General features: G+C 39.0%; 1 protein-coding gene across 1 annotated transcript; it reads left to right on the forward strand.

Annotated features, from left to right (window-relative positions):
- Positions 1-449: 449 nt before the first annotated feature.
- On the forward strand, positions 450-21456 carry jhy (junctional cadherin complex regulator). The gene is made up of 7 exons (XM_086160342.1): positions 450-819; positions 3954-4575; positions 13540-13805; positions 14312-14585; positions 17273-17359; positions 19218-19346; positions 19928-21456. The coding sequence occupies exons 1-7, from the start codon at positions 461-463 to the stop codon at positions 20129-20131; spliced, it is 1941 nt and encodes a 646-aa protein (XP_086016468.1). The 5' UTR covers positions 450-460; the 3' UTR covers positions 20132-21456.
- Positions 21457-23036: the final 1580 nt, after the last annotated feature.

Raw genomic sequence — 23036 nt, forward strand, 5'->3', positions numbered from 1 at the left:
CATAAGTGTAGGGTTTACATCTGTCCTGCTGAACTACACACTTAAGACTTATGCAGTAACCAATACATTTTAGGAGACTTCTGAAGGAATAGTGGTCTCAGCTAAGGGTTTCTCCCTTAAGTGCTGAAACAGAAAAGGAAAATAAAAAACACAGACACATACAAAAATGTCAGTTTTTTATTTGTCGGATTCTTTTCCCTGCATCATGTTTTCCTTCTTACACTATTAATCCCTGTTATATTAGGGATGATGTCACATAAGGAGGTTTTCCAAACCTAGCAATAGTCTCCTTGCCGTGGTCATACATTACCATGGCAATATGACCCACACTTTTTAGCTGGGGGAGGGGTTATAATATCCAGGTTCACAGACTTCATAGAGTCTGACTTTAATCCATCGGATGAGTCCCACTTTAATGTTGACAAACTCTCTCCATGTCCCAGACAGTCACTCTAAGCCAATGTACGGAGAAGCGTCAAGGTGCGGGCCGGTGAAGCCTCCCCCTCAGAAGACTGCAGCTTCAGCTGAGAAAGCAAACCTGCAGACACTGCAAAATCACACAGCATACCAGAGGTTAAACCCATCCAAACTCCCCGCCAATGCTGGCCAGCAGGAGGGAGAGTGGGAAGATAATAAAACAAAGTATGATCTTCTGGTTTATGATAGCATGGAAGTAAAAGCACACCTCCATAATAAGAGCACTCCCAAGCTGATATATGATAGCCTGGAAGTGGAAGCAGGCTCTCAGGACAAGAAGAGTCCTACCTTCGTTCAGGTTGAACATCTGGATGAAAAAATGAAAGCATTAGATGGGGCAAGGTAAGTATCACAATTTCCATCTACTCGTATGAACATTTCCATTTGTTGGCCTATTTTCGTGAAATTATTTAATTTCAATGGCCGCAAAAACCCAACGGTTTCAACAGTCAGTCATGACCACAACCATGAAAAAGTAATTTACCTTTAAACAGGTTTGATTTGGCTTTAAATGTCTTTGCAAATAGCAATACACAAAGAAAAGGAATATTTATCTTCTGTCTTTTGATGGTTGGTATTAATGGAGTTGAATGATCAGCATTTACTATATGCGATAAGACTTCCTCGTCCAATCCTCCGCTTCCTCATCACTTGTTCTTTGCATTTTGTCCTTCTCATTATCTAGTCTTCTTTGAACAGAATGCTAATTTTTCCTTTTTCTCCACAGTATTGACCTATTACTGCCAAATATGATATGGATTACCATGCCTTTTTTTGCTACTTTTGATAACCTCATATTGATTATAACCTTTCTTAAACCATGTCTTTTGCCATTTTGTCTGCTTATCAATTTCCAATGATGCCAACATGTGTTGAAATGTATTTGAAAGTGACCTTTTTTGCTCGATGAGTAACAGCTGAATTGGTAATGGTCCTCCATTAAGCAGATCCTTTGGAGGATATACTGTACCTGTCTTAATGCGTGCAAGTGCTTTGGTCAATGAATGTAAGCGTAGAACACAATGAAGTGAAAAAGAGTTCATTCATTGTCCAATATGGCTGACATGGAGCTCACAATTATAAAACTAAAAATATTAAAAAAAACAAACAAACAGAAAAGACAAACTTTCATGAACTGAAATGGGAAAAATATCTATTATAATTTGTTTAGATTCATATCAGATTTATGTATGAAACAAAATGCTTTGGTCAGTATTGGCTTGGGTTGTTTTGTTTTTTCATTTATTGTTAATTGTGAGACTGAAATATTATTCAAAGCATTGGTCTAGAGACAAGAGTAAGCAGTTTCGGCATTAAAAAAAAACATAAGAGTTTAACAATGGCTTAATTCCTTTCATATGATTTGGTTTGGGGGTCCAGTGTTGTGTTCGGTGTTTTACTATCACCCAGTCACAGAAAGAAAGCAGATAAAAGCAGCATTTGTACCTCTGCGCGATGAAAGCGGCTGTTGCTAAGGGTTCCCTCTGATACTGGCAGGCCTCTGAAGTTTGACCGGTAGATGGCAGCTCTCATGCTTGTTTTTCAATGGCCAAGGGATTTGTGTTGAACCGACCTATGGGCTTAAGTTCATTGTGGAAATTCAAATGGCTATTAGCAATATTGATTAAAACCGAGCAACATATAATGCAAAATAGTATTATGATTTAGTGAAAAAAAAACTGACTAATCACATGGTGACATTGTGTTTGATGATAATTCCGGGCATGTCATTTCATACAGTATTTGTTCCTGACCTTGTTCAATTGAGCCGTCACCTTGACCATCTGTGACAAATTAATTAACATTAAGCAGATAATAGTACTGCTCAGACTTAATACGGCAGCAACAATCGGAGTTTTACTTTGAATTGGTACAGGCATGATGGAAGATAAATAGCCTTCATTCATCACATTAATAATGAGGCCGTGTCAGTTATTTAACCAGATGCAGGCGCTGATGACACACTGGAGTGAGAATAGTCTAATTCAGGCGCTCCCAGAATAAAAGCTTTTATTTGAGGGAAATTACATTTTTGTTTTGTTTGGTTGGATCACAGTAAGTGGTCACTCGTGGTCCATTAACAAGGATCATTGTTACTGTAAAGGAGATCTCCCTTTTGAAAGGAACAAAAGTATTCATCTATGTTAAGGACAGCGGTACAGCTTTTTTTTTTTTTTTTTTTTTTTTTTTTTTCTACTTTTGTTGACTCGAACTGTTGTTTCCTTCGGAAACGGCCTGATAGTAATTTCCCTCCAAAATAGAAAAGGGACATTCTCTCTTTAGCTGTCATTAACCTGTGAAGATGGATGCCTGCCAAGTGTTGGTCCACCCCCCATATATATTGTTTCAGGGAAAATGACCATGGCATATTCTTACAAAAGGCTCTATTTCAAAGAGCCGAGGGAGTGGACACAGTCCCATTCCCATCATGTTCTCATAGTCCTCTCTAGCGACTCCTCAAAGCGGATAAGCCTTTTTTAACACAATGCCATTGCATAGTTTATGAACCCATTGGGCATTCCTCATTCAAGCAAAAGATTCCTATTTTAACAACTCCATTCATCCCAGCGCACCATATTTTACACCTATTTCATATCAAATAATGTCAAAATACATTCGAGCACAGTCTGTGCAACCATTTTCTTTATATTCACATTCACCGTCGTAACAATATTATACTGGCATTCATGTTTAGTCGTCAGTGTCTGTGGGAAGAAATAGTAGGGGGTTTTGTTGTCCAAGTGTCAGTGGTATTCTGCCCAGCTGCATGCTATAATGTGTTTTCCAACTTGTTTGAGTCTTGACTCATTAGAGAAACATCCCTTACCCTTTGGCCTTATTGAAAAGAACAACCCTACACCTAACACCCCTCTCCACCACCACCACCACCCTTACACAACATTGCGGCAGGAGAGGGGGAATTAGGCTCCCCCAGCCTTCCCTGTAAGCACAACAAAGAGGCTCTCTGCTATTTATTTTAATGAGATCTTTTCATCGCCATCAGAAAGAGCATTTTAGCCTGCAATTTTCAAGCCATTTCATAAGCTGAAAATTGCCGTTTGTGAACCATTCCCCTGCTAGTAGCTCTCAAATGCACTCTCATTAGTGAGCTGCAAGGTGAAAATATGAAAATTATCTGTAAATACAGGCGTATAATCCCCCTCATCTGTTTCAATTTCAAAAGTCTCTGAAAAGCCCAGCTCTCTGTTTGAGGACATCATCATTCTAATAATGGTGTAATGCGCCTTGTTCCTTTGACCTATGTGGCCTTCAGGTGTCTGCACAACTTCCTTTGGATATGGAAATTGCATTGACGGGGTTGCTTGCCAACAATTTAATTCGACTAAATATGCAAATGCTATGTGCGAAATCTAGACGTGTTTTGTTTCACAGCTCTTATTGCCTTAATTAGCTAAATTATGAAGCAATAATTTGCAGCATGATTTAATCAATGTTTTCTTTCCTGAACCTTGTAGCCAGCTGCTCTATGAAGACACCCGGTCAGACCTGCTAAGTGATTCTAGCTGGACAAACAACTTAAAAGGAGGAAAGAACTGCCATAGGTACATTGCTGATGCAAATTCAAGTGTCGTGGAGACTCCTCAAATGGCAGGAAATGAGTATGATCATCCATTCCACCTTCATATACAAACTGGACCTGCTGTCTTGATGTCATCTCCCCTCCATCACAACCAAGATGATTCAAAAAAGTTGGAATGTTTTCAGCCACCCAGAAACTGTGATGACAATTCTAACTGCAACACTTTACAGGGAGGAATAAAAGACAAACCTGATGAAAATCTGAACAAATCTTGTAATTTGTCAGAGAACTTGGAGCAGATACACGCCTTGTACATAAAAGAATATGAGGCCTATTATGAGCAAGAAACAAAGTGCACACAGTTAAGACCCGATCAAGGCACAAACCCATCGGGGAGTCAAAAGGATCAGAAGGCTTTTTCCAACAAAAAGACGGAAAGACAAGCATTGGACATTGTAGAACGCAACAAGAAAACTCTGGGGCGTCTCGCATCCAACTCTGGCTCTTATGTGAGGACGCATGTACTCAGGCAGGAGAAGTCTTCCAACGGTAAAAAGGTGCGTAAAGTTTTTTCAACTACTACCGTGTTCTTCTGATGTAAATCCTCTAATGTGCAGGATATTCACTTTTTACTGGCACAGCTCTGCCTTTGTTTAAAATGGAAGGCTGCAGTTCCAGAAATAGACACAAGGGGCTGCACTACTGCTGAGAATGACCCGACTGTGTAGTGTTGCACTGCCGATTTACACAATGAGACTATTCAGACTGATTTGGGGTATTAGAATAAACTGTTATTTGTTTTCCAGCCCCATTCCATATTTGATGGAGTCAGATGTAAATTGTAAATTTTGAATTTTGACATTAATTTGTTACTCCCCCTTGTTCTCTTGACGCAGACGCCAAAGAGCCTTTAAACAGTTGAGGTTGCTTATTTTGCAAACGTACTCTGTTTGAATCCATGTATTGCGGCATATATTCTGCCAACTCCACTATGCTGTATTCTTTATATAGACATGTTTATTTAAAATGTTCCTGTCTAGTATTCACTGCCTCAACATTCAGATCAAGAATAATTTTGAAACCTATGATAGAAAAGAAGCCATGCTATTCAACAACTACAAACCCTGCAGAGTTATATTATGATTTCAGTTTCATCGGATCTTCAACTTAAAAACCAGCGGAAAAACAAAGAAAACAAACCAACAAAACCTAAATTGAAAATCAAAAACTGACAATGGAGTCTGATAACATTGTTGGATATTTTTGGCAGTATGTCCAGTTTCTGCTGCTCTGATAAGTGGTGGAGATGGTAGTGAGGTTAGAAGAGTGGCATGTTTTGAAATGACTTAATTAAGTAAACTCTGGCCGGTCTTTCACTAACAGTATGAAGGCATTTCATGCACGGAAGGCAGGTCTCGGGCTGCTGTTGTTTTTTGGCTTAAGAGATGATTATGGGGTGATAAGAGAAAGCGGGAAGTGTCAGCATATTTATCTTGAAAGTCATTTGCTAGAATACAGCTTCTCTCCAAGGCAAACACAGGCCATTTGTCTCTTTTTTTTCCTCTATTTCGCAGTCAATCTTATCCTCATTTATTGGTGTCACTGGTATCCCTGTGCATTTTATTATCATCTTACAACAAAAAAAAAACCAAGGAAAAATCCTATGATGTTTTCTTTGACCGTCTGGAAAATTAATTTGGAGAAAGAGCATGGTTGTTTTCATCTGCCTTCTCTTTTGCCATGTGAAAAGAGCCATGTCTGGCTATGCAGTGCTTATTATGACTTGATGTGTACAACAAGAACATCAGAGAGCCATGCTTACCAATAGGCTCTTAGACATCCCTGCACCTGGCACAGTGGCATAATTGGTCGGGATGGCCTGCCTTTCCCATTTGTTGGGCCACAAGACTGTTTGTTGGCTATAATACCCCCAACCTTGTTCACCCATCTGAGCCCCAGTCCTCTACAATGTCTCATATCATCACCATTTACATAGTCAAGAGCCGTTAGCTTTGTGCAATGGTAAACAGAGCCAGAGCCTTTCCCTCTCATGAACCCTTGTGTTTTGTCATTTTCCCTCTGAATTTCCTTATTAGTTTTCAGTTGCCCTGTCTCCCCAAAGACGTCTTACTTAATGGAGTACATGGGGAATGAAAGAAGGGGGCACCAATTTGCAAGTAGTCTATTTCCTGTCTCATCATAGGTTTAATGTATGAATTAGGCATGTTATGGAAACTTTATTGCATGTAGGCCAAACCACATAAAGATGGGTTTCAGTCATTTTCTGGAAAAAAAAAAAAAAAAAAGAAGACAGAGAATGGATATGAAATAGATTCAATTGCAGAGGATAAAAAAATGGACATTTCAGTTTTACATGTAGCAAGGCATTAATTTATAAAAATCTCTGGGAAATGTTGCACATCATCTTAGACTTTGCCCAAGTGAACACGACTGAGTTTATTGCGATCAAAAATCCAATCTCCTCTACTGTACTACGATAATGAATGTTTATTAATTAAAGGGACTTTTAGATTATATGTAAAAACAAGCCTTTTGGCGTACTAAATCACACTTTGTATTTATTAACAGATCCTGTGTGCATGTAAATTAATTTCAACCCCCTCAGCAGCATTTATATAGAATTATGTTTGAATTCATGTTTTCAATGTATGATATTTAAAAAGTAGCCACATCACTTGTGATATGGTTCAGAATCAATTAAAAAACATCTCCTCAAAGGTATATATTTAGTTTTTTGTCCAACTGATTTGGCTGACAATTATAAGGAAAGAGTCAACTCCAAAATTATCTTATTAGTTAATTTGGACTGAAATCGCATTAAGTTTTTTCATGGGAATGGAGAAAAGGAGAAGGAGAAAAGTCCAATGTTTATCCACAGGGAGACTACATTTTTTTTTTATCTTAACACTTTAACTGATTAACAGTTGAAGTTAGGAAGAGGAGAATCACAGACCCTAAAGAGGTAAATGAAGTGAAAACAACTTCATCCTTTCCATTCTAATCATTTCTGAAATACATTGATTTTTGCTAATTTAGTGGGGATAACTTTATCTCGTCTTTTTTTTTACCTTTGCCCCACAGACTTAAACTCAGGAATCTTCCTCTTTTGGCTTTTCCCTTCAGGGGCCACAGCGAATCAACTTTCTCCATCTCACCCTATTCTCTGTATCCTCCTCTCTCACACAAACTACCTTCATATCCTCTCTCACTACGTCCATAAACCTTCTCTTTGGTCTTCCTCGAGACCTCTTGCCTGGCAGCTCCAATTCCGGCATCCGTCTACCAATATATTCTCTATCCCTGCTTTGTACATGACATCTAACATGTGCTGTTCCTCTGATAGACTCATTTCTGATCCTATCCATCCTGGTCACTCCCAAAGAGAACCTCAACATCTTCATCTTTGCAACCTCTAGTTCTGCCTCCTGTCTTTTGTCATTGTAACTGTTTCTAAGCCATACAGCATTGCTGGTCTCACCACTGTCTTGTACACCTTTCCTTTTATTCTGGCCGATTGTCTTCTATCACATAGTACCCTTGACGCTTTTCTCCATCCATTTCAACCTGCTTGGACCCGTCTCTTCACCTCTTTTCCACACACTCTGTTGCTCTGGACTGTTGACCCCAAGTACCTGAAATCCTTCAGCTTCAGTGAGGCTCCCTGTAGCCTCACTGTTCCACCCGAATTCCTTCCATTCACACACATATATTCTGTCTTGCTGCAACTAAATTTCATTCCTCTCCTTTCCAGCACATACCTCTACCTCTCTAGATTTTCCTCTACCTGTTTTCTGCTCTCACTACAGATCACAATGTCATCTGCAAATATCATGGTCCATGGAGATTCCTGTCTAACCTCTTCTGTCAGCCTGTCCATCACCACTGCAAACAAGAAGGGGCTCAGAGCTGATCCCTGATGGAGTCCCACCTCCACCTTGAACTTCTCTGATACCTCAACAGCACACCGCACCACTATCTCATAGCTAGCATACATGTCCTTGACCAGTCTAAAATACTTCTCAACTCCTCCCTGAAGACCATACAACACTCCTCCCTTTTAAGCTTCCACCACTTTGTTCTCTGCTCTGCCTTTGTCCTCTTGATCTTCCTTGTCACCCGAGTCATCCTACAAACCACCATCCTATGCTGTCTGGCTATCCTCTCACTTGCAACTACTTTGCAGCCACTGATCTCTTTCAGGTTACCTCGTCTATGTAGTTTACCTGCGTGCTCCTACCTCCGCTCTTATAAGTTACCCTATGTTCCTGTTTTTTCTGGAAAAAGGTGTTCACTACAGCCATTTCCATTCCTTTTGCAAAATCTACCACCATCTGTCCCTCTGCATTCCTATCCTGTATACCAAATCTGCCCATCACTTCTTCATCCCCTCTATTGCCTTCACCAACATGTCCATTGAAGTCTGCACCAATTACCACTCTCTCATTTCTGGGAATATTCTGCATCACTTCATCTAACTAATTCCAGAACTTCTCATTCTCTTCAAATTCACATCCCACCTGCAGGCCATAGCCACTAACAACATTGAGCATCACACCTTCAATTTCCAGTTTCAGACTCATAAGTCTATCAGACATTCTTTTCATCTACAGAAGGTTCCTAACAAACTCCTCCTTCAAGATAACTCCTATTCCATTCTCTTCTTGTCAGTACCATAATAGTACAACTTAAAGCCTGCTCCTAAGTTTCTAGCCTTACTACCTTTCCACCTGGTCTCCTGGACACACAGTATATCCACCTTCCTTCTCTGCATCATGTCGACCAACTCTCTACCTTTTCCTGTCATAGTCCCGATATTCAAAGACCCTCCTCTCAGTCCCAGGCTCTTTCAATTCCTCCTCTTTCTCTGATTCCGAACACGCCCTCCTCTTCTTCTTGTTCTTGTTCTTCGACCCACAGTAGCCCCATTTCCACTGGTACCCTGTAGGACATGAGTACCAACGGCGGTCGTTGTTAACCCGGTCCTCGACCGATCCGGTATGATATGGTTATGGTTGACTTGCATGTTTGGTTTTGGCAAAAGTTTTATGCCGGATGCCCTTCCTGACGCAACCCTCTGCATTTATCTGGGCTTGGGACCGGCTCAGGGAGACACTGCTCCGTGCCCCGCCAAGGCAGGCTTGGGGAGACACGGGCCAGTGCCACCCTGAGGCTGCATTAGACTTATAGTCAGAAATTATTCTGAAAATTCTGAAGGAAAAAATAATACCATTTGTCAGAACCTGGCCCAATCCAACATTTTCAAGCAAGTTTTGGGAATATGACTAACTTTATATGATGTACTTTGAGAAATACAGTACTATTTGTGGGTGGGTATTGGCCACCACCTTGGTGTACAATATGCATTGTGATACAGGATGCGCGATGTCGTTTTCTTATAATAATACAACTGGTGGGGGAAGGTTCTTGCAAGAGTTTGTCCAATCCAAACACCCATCTTAAATTCTTAAGTAGCACAGCCTCACAATGTGTGAAATGGGGAAATGTTATGCTTTGTGAAGTGTGTTCACGGCATACCTAGACTAGAAATTTTGCATAACATAAAACAAATCATTTTTGGTTAAAATAGAGTTGGTGAGGACGTTACCCTTGTACTCAATAAGGATAAATGATTGTATCTTTAGTTCCATGTATTGAAAATAAATCATGAAAACCAGTTTCTTAAAACATAAAATTTGATCTTCCAAAAATCATTGGTAACCATCAAAGAGTAAAGATCCTTCCTGACACTCGTGATCCCCTGGGGGAGGCGCCTGAACAACTGTTGTGTTTGCTCCCGTATTCCTCTCCTTGTTCAGATTGATATTCACCCCGTCTCTCGTTTTTGAATTGCATATTATCTTCCCACATACACACATGCACACACACACGTTGAAGATCAAAGAAGTAACATGAAAATTGCGATATCCTTTGCCTTCAGGATTCTATTTTGTGGATAAAAACCAGGTCAAAGACCATGAAGCCAAAAGCAACTTCCCTCCATATGAATAACCACGTGACTCTTTATTCAGCCGCGTCCAGTCATTGTTCTGTCTGTAGCTCCTCATACAAGATAGCAAACCCTCCATGAACAAATAATATTCATTTCACCAATCAGTATGAGTCCATACAAGCCGGTTGTTCCTCTGCCAGTTCCTTTTAAAGACCCCATTACACATTGAGGAGAGCAGACATCTGAAAGACAACTTGTGTTAATTACACGTGTTATTAAATGTTCACAATTTCCTAATGCAGCAAACATTTATTCCAGCCAAGTGGCAGAACGGCAGAAGCGATGATTGGCCTCACTGGGACTTGGCCTCCTTTGATAATGACAGAAGTAGCAGCTCAATCTTCTGCTATTGCTCTCAGCCCTCACAGTCCCTTCTACTCTCCCAGGCCCTTACTTCAAAGCTAGGGTCACATAATGTACAATCTTTTAATAGCTTTAGACCAAAGCTCTGGGGAGCTCTCTGCCACTGTATACCCTGTCTCAGTCTAAACACCTAATCAAGATTACCTGGGCTGGCCACAATAGTAGCTGAATGCATTTCAAGATCCACGGGCCCTTTGAAGTCTTCATTGTGAAAAGCAGATGTTTCTGCCGTACCTGAGGTAATACCGCCAGCTGCAATTGTCCAAATTTGTTGTGATACCATCATGCAGAGAAACAATTACTGGCCTCCTGATTTATCTGGAAGGATATTACACAGCTTATCATCCTCAAAGTGAACTATTGGCTTGATTATTTGTGACAACAGAGTGGAATTCTTATGAGTGACAAAAGGCGACGACAGTGGAAATGGGTAAAGGTGAAAAGTGAAAAATGTGAAGACTGGACATGTAACAGTCACACAAACCTGTTCCCGATTTTCACACATGACAGAACCGGTATTACAGTCAAGTCACTGATATAGCTATGCCCATAGTTTGTTAGGAAAAATCAGTGCGGATGTTTGTGTTATTAAATACCTAATTACTAAAATATAGAGAAACCGGGCCACACACAGCTTCCATACATAAAATTTCAACCTCTCAGAACAGTTTCACAAAACGTTTTAACCTATTATTATGTTGTAGATGCCGTCAAAAACACACATATTGATGGGATTTTGCAACTCGATGTTATCATTCCTGGTGACATTCACCTATTCAGGCTTGTGGAATTAGTGGCATTCAGCAAAAAAAGTCCTCACTGTGTCAATATGATCGATCCACTGAGATGGTCCTCTGTCACAGGGGGGAGCCCTGAAGTTAACCAAATGATTTTCACTATGTTGCTAACACAAGATAGTTCAGCACCATAAATGGGTGCTTTAGGGACAAGTCAAACAGTAAATTGATGTAATATGATGTGTTAGAAGAAGACTGTCGTTGATAGTATTGGACACAGCAATAATTAGGGTCTGGTCTGCTGTGATATAAAGGTTTCCATATTCAGACATCGTTTGCCTAAACCACCCTAAGAAAATCCGAAAATCTCTTTCCGCTGCTTTTTTTGTCGTAGTGTAATTATTGTGGACAATCAAGGAGGATCTAGCTGAATCACCATGCTTGTGCAGAGCATACACCAAATCCCTTTGTCACGATTATGTTTTAGGAGTGTGGAAACCATCAATGAGGTTCTGGTCAGAAACGATCTTTCACACAGAGTGAGAATGAAGTGCACTGTTATTTCGAGCATTTGAGTGGCCACCTTACCGCTGCAGCCAAGCAGAAAAGTATAAATATTTTCCCACCGGAATGAGCAAAGCTGGAGTTTTCTAAATTAGCGGCATTAGATGCAGGAAACACCAACTCATAGAGCCTCAGCTTAATAATTTGTTCAGATCATGCAAGGAGCAACACCAGCTTCTCTTACCCTTGGAAAAGAAATGCGCACCTTGGGGGCTCATGTTTGCCATACTGTGTTTTTGTGGAGTAAATGGGTGGGTCAGGTTAGGCCGAGCTATTCTTTTCAAGTTAGCATATTTCATATTTCAGAGGAGTTCATAAAATCAAAATATCTTGAATTCACCATGGTTTGCTAATACCCTACCCAAATTGCATCTAAAATAAACTTTTTCTTGTCTGTGTTGAAATTTGGATTTTTGTAAAACACTTGCACAAACACTTGCACAAACATCCTATTTGTCTCTTGTAATCATCTGGAAAGTTCTGCTTCCCGTGCTAGAAAAACAACAACACAGGTTTTGGGGATCATCTGAGCAAATTTAGGCTAGGATAAGATGCTTTATTGATCCCCATAGGGGAACTTGTTTTGTCAAAGCAACAAAACAATTACAGTATCAATAAATATGGGTATAAATATGAATAGAGAGACAATTAAAAGATGGCAAAAGATATCCACAGATAAATAGATAGTGGAGTGAACAACGACAACGACAACGACAACGACAACAACAACAACAACAACAACAACAACAACAACAACAACAACAACAACAACAGGGATAAGAATAGACAACAGAATGGAGGGAAAAAAACACGGCAAGGGTGAAATTAGACTACCAAAACGACAACAAGAATAAGATCATCAACAGAGTGACAAGAAGGGAAATTTGTACATCCAGGCGGGTATGCAGGCATGCATGGGTGGACACACACACACACATACACACACACACACACACACACACACACACACACACACACACACACACACACGTTATTCATAGAATGCAGCTAATTTAGTTACAGCCCCCAAATGTCAAATAAGGCGGGTGGAATAAAAGTCAAACCTCAAAAAATTCCAGTCCAGGAGCTTAATCTGAAGTCTGCCTTTTGTTAGAAATAGTTTTGGGCAGCTGTGTCTCAGTTGGTAGAGCAGGCATCGCTCCAATTGGAAAGTTGTGGGTTTGATTCCTGGCATCTCCTGTCTGCATGACAAAGTATCTTTGGGCAAGATACTTAACCCCCAGTTGCTCCAGATGCTTTGTTTAGTGCCTTGAATTGCAGCTATGCTGTTATCAGTGTGTGTGAATGATTGAGTGTAATCCAAGTGCTTTGAAACAGTAAGGTGATGAAAGTGCTATATAATTGGACCCTTTTTCATGGTTTATTTGTAATAAACCATACAAATAAAATCAAAGTAATAACATTATGATGTTTGTTTGATGGGACTGGGAATCACAAATTCATAAATTGTCAGGACCACTCAGAACTTTGAAATACTTAATCATTCTAAGGTGTGAATACTTGGATCTTTTCACATTATGTTTGGATTTCATGGCGATGAATAAAAAAAAAAACAACCCATTGGGTCTGAAAGAATCACAGATTGGAATCCATTATTGTCCATGTCTGAGACCTTGTTTATATTCTCATTGTTCATTGCTTTGTGCCATGTATCCATCTGCACTATTAAAAGAAGCAAATGATTTTCTATAACACATTGAATAAATGGTTCAAACTAATCTTTTTAAAGCAGACAAATTTTCTGTGACATCCTTCACTGGTTGGGAAAAATATTCTTAAACTACCTGTCCATCTGTGATCCCCAGATCAGCAAAGAAGACAAAGACCCTGATCCCTGTCTACCTCAACCAGAACCGCAGAAGATGGCTTCATCTCCGCCTTTACCTCCCACCATTGCAGAGGATGCTTTCATCAATTTACCATCTTTGCATGATCATCCACATTGTATTACTGGGTTCGATGGTCAATGTGATGTCAGCCCCTTGTATCAACATGTCTGTCCCGGAGACAACTCGCAGATGGATTCCAAGGGACTGGGAGGAGAAGCTCTCCATAGAACCAATGAAAAAAGGTGAATATTTTCATTGTTATCTTTTACGGACCAAATAGTATAAAAATATTGTATTCAAGGGTCTTATCAAAATTGAATCATTATATTTGAAATTATAAAACTATTTTTTCATGTTATATAACTGATGTATGCCATTTCAGCTGGTCAGGCAGCGAATTATTAGATATGTGATGAATATCTTAGTTGTATTCTGCTCTTTTTATGTTGCTACACTAAGATTTTCAGATGATCTCTTACTTGGGAAAACTATTCTTGCTAAATTCTTGTCAAATCTTTTTTTCTTGGCAACTGGACTTGAATTTCTTCACTTGAAGATGTTTCACCCCTCCTCCAAGAGACTTCTTCAGTTCTATTCTTGCTAAATTAGATAAATGAATCCCAAGTGAATAAGATTAAATACATAAATAAAAATATGATGATGAAGAAGTACAAAGTCGTCTTACACTTTGTACTTCTTCATCATCATGGTTCTTAATACTTTGCCATCATATCATTTTGTCTTTTAGCAAATCTACACTAAAGAGCCAATGCTCCAAGGAAGGGAGGGGCCAGAGAAGGTGTCCAAATGATATTCACCTGAAACAATTATATCAAAACATGGACAACACCAAGCTCCTGGGCTCCGGCCACCAACCAGTGCTTCCACCCATAGGAGCGCCTGTGAAAAGAAAAGGGCCTGAGCTGAGCCCTGTTCAGGGTGTGACCACGACTCACTCGAGTTCTGATGGCTACCTGGCAAAGATGGATAGACAGAAGCAGCAGAAAGAAGCTTCTTACAAGGTGAGTGTAAGTTTTCATCCCCATGCTTTTTTGTGCAATTGTGTGTGTGTGTGTGTGTGTGTGCAGACAGCAGCAGACAGCACATATTGCTCTCTCTACATAATCTGTATACAGTAAAAGCCCTCCCCTACTCCCCAAAACTGATTCGAAGAAAATCAAGCAGTTAAATTAACATTTGAAATTTAGCGGTCTTCTGGAGGAGTGTGTTCAGTCCTGACCCAATCAATGTCACTTCACAAATGCTCACTTATATAATTTTGCATTGCATCCGGGTGACAACGTGCACACTACATATGTGCACTCTATTCATTAGTCCGTGGTCCACTCTGCATTTTTAAACTGTGTTTACTCGTACTAAATGGTCACGCTTACGTGAGAAACGCATTATGCAGTTTCACCGAACAAAACTTATCCATGAATTCTAAAATTGTGCAGCTTTCCCCTTTAATCCCCACCTTCACAAGAGGTTACACAAATAAATGCCCCTTTGAAGTCCCAGATAATCCCCTCAGCTGTCCCCATGCATGGACTGCTTAATCCAGCAGGAGTGTTCTGGTGACTAAGGGGACAAAACATCAGGTTAATTGTCTAGCTTCACTAAGATACACTTAATTGACATAAGATGATGACAATATAAACCATGAAGCTGCAAGCTCTGAAAGCCATTTGAAGATGTGTTAGAGGATAAGGTGATTAGACAGGAGAGTCTGAGAGGCACAAGGCCAGTAAAGATGCATTTGCATTTAATGATTTGATTTTTCTCCCCTCCAGTTTTCTTTTTTTTCTTCAGGAAGCTTGCAGGTGGGTCCTGAGTAGAAAGTGACTAAGCCACCCTGATTTTTGCAAGGTAGATATTTGAATAGTGCAGGCATATTTTACTTTGTGTTTCATTAATTTTTAGACTCACTGGAGAAAACAACATCAGCTTTTACCGATTTGGAAATCTAAGAAAGTTGCAGAGCAGTGATGTGATCTCTGTGTTGATACACTGTGAGTACAGTGAGCTCTGTTCTCAGACATGAATATCAAATGAATAGGTTCCTCCTTTTTATAGTTCTGATCATGTGGAAAAGCAAATTCAACATTATTTTCGATTGAAAGCATTTTTTTTACGCACGCCCAATTTTTCAAATGGTTCGAGTCTTAATGTTTTCGTACGGGGTGTAAAAATACCACCAGTTTACAGTAAAAAAAGTACGTATGCCTGCCTTGTATGAGAACAGAAAACAGAAAAGAATGTTTCAATAATATTTCTCATGACATCGGCACTCTTTTTATGCTTCGCTCCACTTTTTCCCTTTTCTTTTCAAAAATAAAAATAACTGAGTGAGAATCTCTGCTTGAACCAATCACAGAGCTATCGGTGGAGTCATCTAACACCGTCCTCCTCATCCTCTACAAAAATCTTAGCGTAATATCTTTTAGACACTAACAGTCTAAATATATCAGATTCAAAAGACAAGATCTTTATTTCTTTAATATAAATCCACATCATAGGGATGCATTTTGAACTCATAAATCATGGGAAAATAGGTACTTTTTCTCAAATACCAGAATTATCCTTTAATACCAGCCAATAACTAACAGATGAATTAGGCAGTCCCAAGAAAGACCCCGAAATATGATTAAGTGCTTAGGATTGTATTCACACTGGAGCCTTCGTAGTCCACCTATGGTGCACCCTCCTCCTCACCCCTTGACCTCCCAGCTCTTCCACCATGTCAGCCATCATGTCTGACAAGATTACTGGCTCAATTTGTAAAGCAGTCCTGAAAACAGAGGCCATGAAAGCAGATGAGTCTGACTTGGGGCTTTGGAGGGAGGAAAGAGGGCTTGAAAAGAAAGACGCCCTGTTGTGTTCATGGGCGATGGCTAAATCGGACTGAAATCCTCCTACCAAAAAGCAGCCAGTACAATCTGGAATGATTAACTTGCTTTTGTCTGGGATATCTCAGGGATCATATGGCCCACATGGTCACACACACACACACACACACACACCGTCAGCAACAACAGCGGCGGCAGCACCTGCAGAGGAATGGGTGCTTCATGTGTATCCATCTTTGTTTTTGCCTGGATCAGGATCGGTGTCCGTAAGACTTGTGTCAAATGAGGAACCCTTTTTGTCACAGTGCCTTCTTCTACAGCTTGGCCAAGTTGATGCAGCCCAGCGGCTCTCATCAAACACACAAAAAGACCTGTCATCACACATGCAAGGAGGCAAGGAAGTTTTATCAAAAGCAAAGTTAATTGGAACAGCTTTCACAGCATAGCTGAATATGGACCAATTTCATCCCCAGGGAGATCTATTCTTCTGACACGAATATTTTGGTTTGAAAAGTTCTATTCATCCTCTAATTGGATCTACTAATGACTTAAATTTGCCTTTTTTCACATAATTCCCTGAAGTTTTCTGTATTCTTCTTTAATCAGAGTTTTATGCAAGTATGTGAGACGGACATAAAACAAAGAAATATTGAGAAAAAAAGAAGACTGTCACTCACAGAAAGTTTAAATATTTCCCTGCCTCAACAGAACAATTGCAGCAAAGTAGTGATTATTTTGGGATACCATTTGGACATCTATCACAGAAACATCTACAACTGGCATGATGTCAAATTTAATTTGAAGTTGGCAAAAATGGGACGCGACCACTATTAGCGTGTTTTTTTGTCCCCTCTTTTCAGGCATACACTCTGAAAGACTACAAGCAACTTATCCCAGACACAAATCTGCAGGGCCTGGGTCCTGACTACACTCACATTCAAAAGGTGGTGAGTAGAACCCTATTAATCATACCGTATATTGTGCTTGGTTGCAATTTGCACGACTGATCTTGGCAGATGGACTAAATTTGTTTTTTTGTCTCCTTGTCAAAAATAAGAATGGCAATTGATAAGATAAAGTTCAAACTATCTGGCTAACCTATGTAGAATGGGCAAACTATATCATAGTATATTCATACAGAGTTTAGCAAGATGTTGTGAGATTGCAAACATACTTTTTGCTCTTTGTATTTAGATATTCTTTTGTCTCAATGAACAGTGATACCAAAAATGAAGCTAAGTAGCAGCTAGCGACCGTGCAGCCCTGCAAAATGTTTAAAACACACATTTGTTTATTGAAGAGTCTCTTCAGGATGCTGAAGTACTGAACGTACCAATGGAAGCACACAAAGGTTTGGGTTCATGATCACCTAGCAACATACAATTCAAGAAAAAGTATTACATACTCAGGACATGTACATTTTGTGAATGTAGAAAACAAATTGAATATGTTGAATGATTGCTAGAAGTGATTCGAGTGGATATTTGTCTGTGGGAAGAAATAAACACAAAGAAATAAAATAGGATTTTCTAGACACAATTAAATGCAATTATTTTGTCTTCACAATTTTCAAAGTAAATACTTACTTGATTTATTTATTTTAATTTTTTCCTGTAGTTCATTTTTATAGAATTTCCTTCTGGTGTTTAGGTTACTTCATGTCAGCATGCACCAAGTAATCACGTGACTTTTTGAGGAAAAATTGGAGAATTGCTGAAATAATCACCAAAGTGTATAATTTTTGCACACAGAACCTCTGTTCAATTACGTGTGTGACTCTATGTGAAACATCAGAAGAGGAATTCCTGCAGTCGGATTTCAGGAAACTACTTTTCGTGAATTTACCTGTGTTAGAAAACATCTGCATATAGTCAGTGGTGTTCTATGAAAATGATAAAACAGACAATAGTCAACAATATTAGTTTCCTTAGAGTAAGTGTCAAGAATAGAGAAAAGCAGTTGTGTTTCTGTGCCAGCTGTAGTTTCTCCTTTTTTGTCTTCATAAATGGACTCAGTTACAGAGCTTTTAACCTCTATGAAGAAAAACCCATTTTGTGATGATATATGTTATCATCTTTTTTTCTTATGTTTCTCTGTCGTGCTGTCTTGAAGCCCCCCTGATCTTCATGTTTTCATTCTCTGTCAAAACAGACGAGATGATGACAATAAACACAATGTCAAAGCTACCTTACGCAGCTGGATTACAAACTGTGTATGCATTAACTAGTGGGCTACCTTCCTGAAAAATATGGACTCATTCAAGGCCAAATGTGATTAGTTTAAAAATATATTCATTACCTCTGTTGGTCTTCTGTGTCTGAATCCTGACATCCCCTTGAGCCATTGTGTATCCACTGAACCTCTCAATGACAACATCATTTAAAGGCTCCCATGCTGCTCCACAGGTAAAATTACATTTACAAAGCAAATGAGAGTAGCCCTAAGAAGTTAAGTGGCCGTTGTGCTTTGATATAGCTTTTGTTAATCTCCAGTTGTAAAAAGTGAGCATGTTTGGCTAATTTGTTCTAGATTGAGCCTCGTGCATCTCCAGGGCCGAGCCTATTAGTGAATGATATGTGTAAATGTTCATGGCCTGGTGAATGGTTCGCTGGGTTTGGTTTTGTTGTGCTGCATGGAGAGGCTCTGCCAAAGGGAAACACAAAGAGAAGAGCCTTAAGAGAGAAATGGCTCAGTTAATTAAACCCCCTTTTATAATCTGCGTGTGATTCTCTCCCTCTCTCTCTGTCTCTCTCTCTCTCCTTCTCTTTTATCTGTGTCTCTCACTCTTTCTTTCACCACTGTCAGTCTGAGAAAATGAAACAACAGAAGCTGTATTCAAATGTGATCCGAGAGCAGAACAAAAAGATAAGTAAGATTCCCTTTCTACCATCGATGGATCTAGAAGGCAAAGACAAGAAAGTTCCCAGGATCAAGGTGTTTATTTCTTTGTGTGTATGTGTGTGAAACCAAGCACATGTCCTCATTAGACCTGGTCTGAACAATTGTGTTGATTGGACAAATGCATGTTGGGACCATGTAAAACGACCTGGCTGCACTTCAGAAATGTCCCAATTTGCTGTTCCTACTTTAACTGCTTGGAAATGGGAATGACAAGACCAAGGATTGGTAAAAGGGAAAAAAAACATTATAGAAAACAATGTTTAAATAAATATGTCTGTTCTCATTTCAGATAAGAAAAGTTTATTGTTTATGGTTTTTTTGATGTCGCATTTGTTGTGTCAAAATTGCTGTACAGACCTGTTAAATTCTCATTTTCAATCTACTACCAAATAATAATAGCCAATCTTTTGAGCCATATTTTTTTTCCTTGTTCATAACCAAAGGTCAATGATACATAAATTATAATTACAATAATGCACCTAGTTATTAATTGACTAGGTCTTATAGTAGGTGCATTGGAACGTTTGACTGGAATTTGAATGATATAAATGGCACGACTACGATATGTGTTGACAACGTGTTCATGATGTTATTTCTTTTTCTTTCTTTCTTAGGCGTTGGAATATGCCAAGACCATAGCTAAGCCTCCTCTAAAGCCTCAAATGAAACCCAGTCAGAAACAGCAGTCAAAAGGCTTTGCTGGCCTTTGCTTTGAGGATTGTGATGCATCTGAGCTGATAACATTGGAACTCCTTAGGAAACGGCATGAAGAAGAAAAGCAGAGAGTACAATGCTTCACAAAAGCAAAGGTTATCTGAGGCAATATGCAATTTATCAACTCTGCAAACATCTGTCCTTCATACCGTGGCAATAAATCTATTATGCCTTGCATCTCATAACAAATAATTCCTTGGTCTTTCCTATTCCTCCAATCAAACGTCCTCTTGGAGAAGATTGCTACCATCTACCATAATCATCTTTGCCTCTTATGCAACAATGTACAAATGATTGCTTTACTAGTAGTACAAACATATTGAACACATGGATTTTGAAATAGCATTTTCAGAGCTTTCAGATCTTAGTAAACAAATCAAATGACCACACCTTTCTCGTATAACTTGTTTTGTCATCATGGAAATAATGTCAATATTAATCAATTCGATAGAATTAGAATACTTTGTTTGTGTCAGATACACTTAAGTTCCTGCTCTAGGATCACATGAACCAGTGAAATCTTCTTTTAGGCCTTCTTTGAGGCCCACAAAAATCCGTCAAACATACACGCACGTGGCATAAATATCAATTTGATGGAATGTTGGGTGAGTGTATCAAGTAGGGTTATTAAGTGACGAGCAACCATAATGGACAAGAAATTATAAACAATTGTTTTGGGCACTTACCTTTGTGGAGAATTTTCTACAGCTTGAAGAAGGTCAAGCCATTGCATGCTGCACTGTGCAAAGGTAAACAGCCTTCCCTGTAACTAACTGTTTTTAACTGCTTTCACTCCTGTCAAGTTGCTTTCAGTTCATTTCAGCTCTACATCCATGCAGCCTCTAATAGCCAAAATACAGGACAGAAGCGGACATCTAACAACTTACAGATGTCTTGGAAATACTGAGTGTATGATGACTCAAGCAGAATTTTGTAAATTACACTCATCTGAAACAGCACTTTTCTAAGCCACTTCTATACTGATGATGGCTGCTGACGATGGGAATTGGTCCTTTTTGGTATGAATAGATCTCTCGCTTTTGACGCATTTCTCATACTTATTTAACAGATTTGGCTTGTTAATCGGTGGCTGCCTGAGTTGCTTTATAATCCATCTTGCTATCAGAAGCTTCTAAGTGTCTGCGGATCAGCCTGTGTCCACCAATGTGCCTCTTCTCTGTGGAGTCCCACAAGGTTATGTCTGGCCCCCATGCTCTTCTCCTAGTACATGTTGTTTTTTTTTCCCACAGATTCACTGTGAAGCAGTATCTTATCTTATTTGTGCAGATGCCATTCTTATGTACTACTCTTTCAATCCAAAAATGAATTTTCCATCCCAAAAAATGTATTATTTATTATTATTATAATTATTATCATTATTATTATTATTATATAGATCTCATCTTTGACTAATTCCTGTCACGATCAGGTAAAATCATGTTATTCAGCTTGTTAAGTCAAGTTTTTTTTTCATTTTTTATGAATGGAATATTAATCAACTAAAATCTGTAGTAACCCAGCTTGAGACGATCATTCATGCCTGGCCAATCTGGCATTGCTTCCTTCTTCTCTCCTTTAACTAAGTTAACATTACTAGCTCTTCCATTCATCCATCTTAAAACGAGAGCGCACGTTTTTAATATTTGGTAGTAATCTGGAAATTTGCATTTGATTATTTTATTCTCGATAATTATGAAGGATTTTTTTTTTATCCTCACCAGACAAAGTCTGCACTTCATTCATTGCTTCTTGGGTGTTGGTGTCTATGCGCTTGTTTGTATGACTGCAATCATTTTTGATCTGGTTCTACTATTACTTATTCACTTTGAAAATATTAATATGTGATTTTATTTTTAATTGTGTGTTTATCTGTTCATTTAAGGCACGATTTGATTTTGTATTTGTGAATTTTGGCTTCATGAATAAACTATTTATTTTACTTACTGGACACCTGATTTCAACATAATCTGCCCTCTGCTATCTATTTGTCATCTTCATCACAGGGTGATGGGGTTTCTAAATAATGGTAGTAGTTTGATAATGCAGCAGTGTATACTTACCTACTCCTGAAATAAAAGATTAATTTGCCATAAAATGCTGAACAAGACAGACATTAGTGTTTGAAACACTAAGCAGTATGTCATAAGAGTAGAAATTTCCACATTACTACCATTTTTGTAATTTCAAGAAACCACCGCCATCAACCATAACATGATTTTTTTTAACCGTTGTCTCACCACAGCAAAGGGATCCTGATTAACTCACTAGATTTTTTCCTGTGGCACTGACATGACATTGACAAATTTTGTGGCATCTAATATTAATGGAATGTTTAGAGGTTGACAGATTTGTATATTTCAATTTAGAATGAACACAAATATCTTGTGTTTGCAAAAGTGGTTTCTTGGAAATGACTAAATCAGTGCAACAATAATAAAGTTTATTTGTATACCACTTAGCCAGACCAACATTACACAAATACAAAAGATACACCTTGGCATAGAGGACTAGACAAGCATGAGATGTGAATGAAAGAAAGACATTTAAAGAAAAAGAAAGGAAAGAAAGCCTTTCAGCAGGTTGAGGTCAAGTGATTTTAAAGAATACGAGGAAGTAGCATACTAGAATGTATTGGTCCATGGATGAGAATCAGGCTTGATCCTTAATCAAAAATATTTTAAAAGTTGTTTTTTGGTTTCGGACAAGCTACACATTGGTGAGATCTCACAGTGTACTCTTTCAGCAGTCACCCCTAATAACTTTATAAGAGCCCCTTTGAAGCTCAGGTTTAGGATGTCTGCAGAGAATCGTATTAACGCCACAACACAGAGAGGAGTCTCCTACTTGAACTGTATTGGACAACTTGAACCAAAGCTGCTAGAAATGCAGCTTTGATTCGTGCATTTATATGCATTTAATGCATTTATATCACACAGGGCATGGCTTTATCTCACAGATGTTTTTATACTTCTCTGTTTAGGAATTGCTTTGTTGTCACTTATTTTCACT

Source organism: Fistularia commersonii, chromosome 15, assembly GCF_037954325.1.
Source record: "Fistularia commersonii isolate RoL2024-O1a breed Wild chromosome 15, RoL_Fcom_v1.0, whole genome shotgun sequence".
Taxonomy (NCBI): domain Eukaryota; kingdom Metazoa; phylum Chordata; class Actinopteri; order Syngnathiformes; family Fistulariidae; genus Fistularia; species Fistularia commersonii.